The 1,576-nt window shown below is 48.6% G+C and overlaps 1 protein-coding gene across 1 annotated transcript in view; it reads left to right on the top strand.

Moving 5' to 3' along the window:
* The first annotated feature begins 69 nt into the window (after nucleotides 1–69).
* Nucleotides 70–1,576, top strand: part of SYAP1 (synapse associated protein 1) — a 42,490-nt gene continuing 40,983 nt past the window's right edge. The window contains 1 exon segment of the mRNA XM_010830627.1: nucleotides 70–348. Within this exon segment, the coding sequence (XP_010828929.1) occupies nucleotides 156–348 (193 nt within the window). The 5' untranslated portion in view covers nucleotides 70–155.

Below are 1,576 nucleotides of genomic sequence, written 5' to 3'. Positions count from 1 at the left end.
GTTTGAATAAAGAACAAGAAAGTAACCTAAATGTCCATCCACAGAGGAATGGATAAAGAAGACGTGATAGGAGTTACTTCTTGTGGAATTGAGAGTAGGCGGCACCCTCAAGGGTCTCCCGTGACCCGGACCGCGGTGGCGGCCCCGCTGACGGGATGTTCCGGAGTTTGAGCAGCTGGTTTGGCTTGGAGCAGCCGGCGGCGGGTAGCCGGCAGTCCCAGGGAGACGGACAGCCCAGGGGACACGCTCCACCCGATCAGCGCTCCGAGGCGGTGGCGGAGTCAGTGGAGGGGGAGCCACAGCTAGCCGGGAACCAAGAGCTCCTTCATCAGGCCAAGGGCCTCGGCAGTGAGTCTCCCCTGGGACCACAGGGTTTCGGAGAGCTCCCGCATCCCTCCTGCCGCCCCTGGGTGTGGACCATCAATGATCGGGAGTGCGGGGTGGGGAGAGGAAGGTGTCTCTGTCGATCGGTCGATCCTCACAGGACCGGAGAGGTTGGTGAGGATCTGGGCAAGACCGAAGCCTTATCTAGTAGTCAAACCCTGTGCCTGAAGTCCCTAGTGGCTAGTGACATGTCACTCTTTGCAGAGTGTGTCAACACTGAGAGCAGAGGTGCAATAAAGCAATGGGGCCCGACATCTTTATGTTTGACGGGGAATCTTTTTTATTGAACTCGCCAACTTTCACCTCCACGGCCTCTCAGCTAGAGAGGACAGGGGACGTTGAGGAGCTTTTTGCCCTTAAATGAGAATGTGTCGTCCCAGTTAAACTGAGGAAGAGTTACTAAAGGCCTGTGACAAGTAGGCCTTTTAGGTGCAGCTGGACATTTTTCCTTAAGGTGGAAAAGTAATTGCCAACTATTGTCTGTGTTCCAAGTTTCAGCACTAGATGTTTTGTGAACGATTTCTCATCTGTTAAAACACCCCAGTGAGCTGGGAGAAGGAGCTCAGAGTTAGTGGCCCAAAGTTAGGCTGATATGTAAATGGTAGAAGTGAAATTTGAATCTGGGACTGTATAATTTCAAAATCCACGCTCTTTCCCAGCTTACAGTCTAGTTCAGGAGGAGGATATAAGTAATAAACATGCAAAATAAACACAAGCTGTAGTAATTTTGCTCCTGAAAAGACCTTGGCAGGCTTAAATAATCAAAACGTCTTTGAGAAGGTGGCCCTAAAACAGACAACACGACAAGTGAGAGATGTGAAATTTAACAAACAGTTTTAAAGGATTTAGTTCAAGATACTGAAAGGCAAGAGTATAGGGCAGGCTGGAGCCTGAGAGTGGAGAGAAACATATTTGAATAGGAAAGGCTCTAACGTTCAAAAAGTTTACTGTGGGGTGGAGAGGCAGGGAGAACAGGCATCATCTCACATCATGGCTGTACACAATATCAGCCCCAAGCCTCTAAACAGTGCACAAGAAAAATAAAACTAAGTGCTGTGCAATGAAATCACTTAAGAGGAAACAACTATTTCCTCTGTGGAAAATTGGGGAAGAAATGAGCTTGGAATATTTGAGAGATGTGACAAGATGAATTTGACTAGAGCAGAGAGGCTGTGTTAGTAGCTGGGATAAA

This window comes from Bison bison, unplaced genomic scaffold (assembly GCF_000754665.1).
Source record: "Bison bison bison isolate TAMUID 2011002044 unplaced genomic scaffold, Bison_UMD1.0 scf7180017864518, whole genome shotgun sequence".
In the NCBI taxonomy this organism is placed as follows: domain Eukaryota; kingdom Metazoa; phylum Chordata; class Mammalia; order Artiodactyla; family Bovidae; genus Bison; species Bison bison.
The sequence above is the reverse complement of the archived record's forward strand: the minus strand, read 5'-3'. Positions and strand labels throughout refer to the sequence as shown.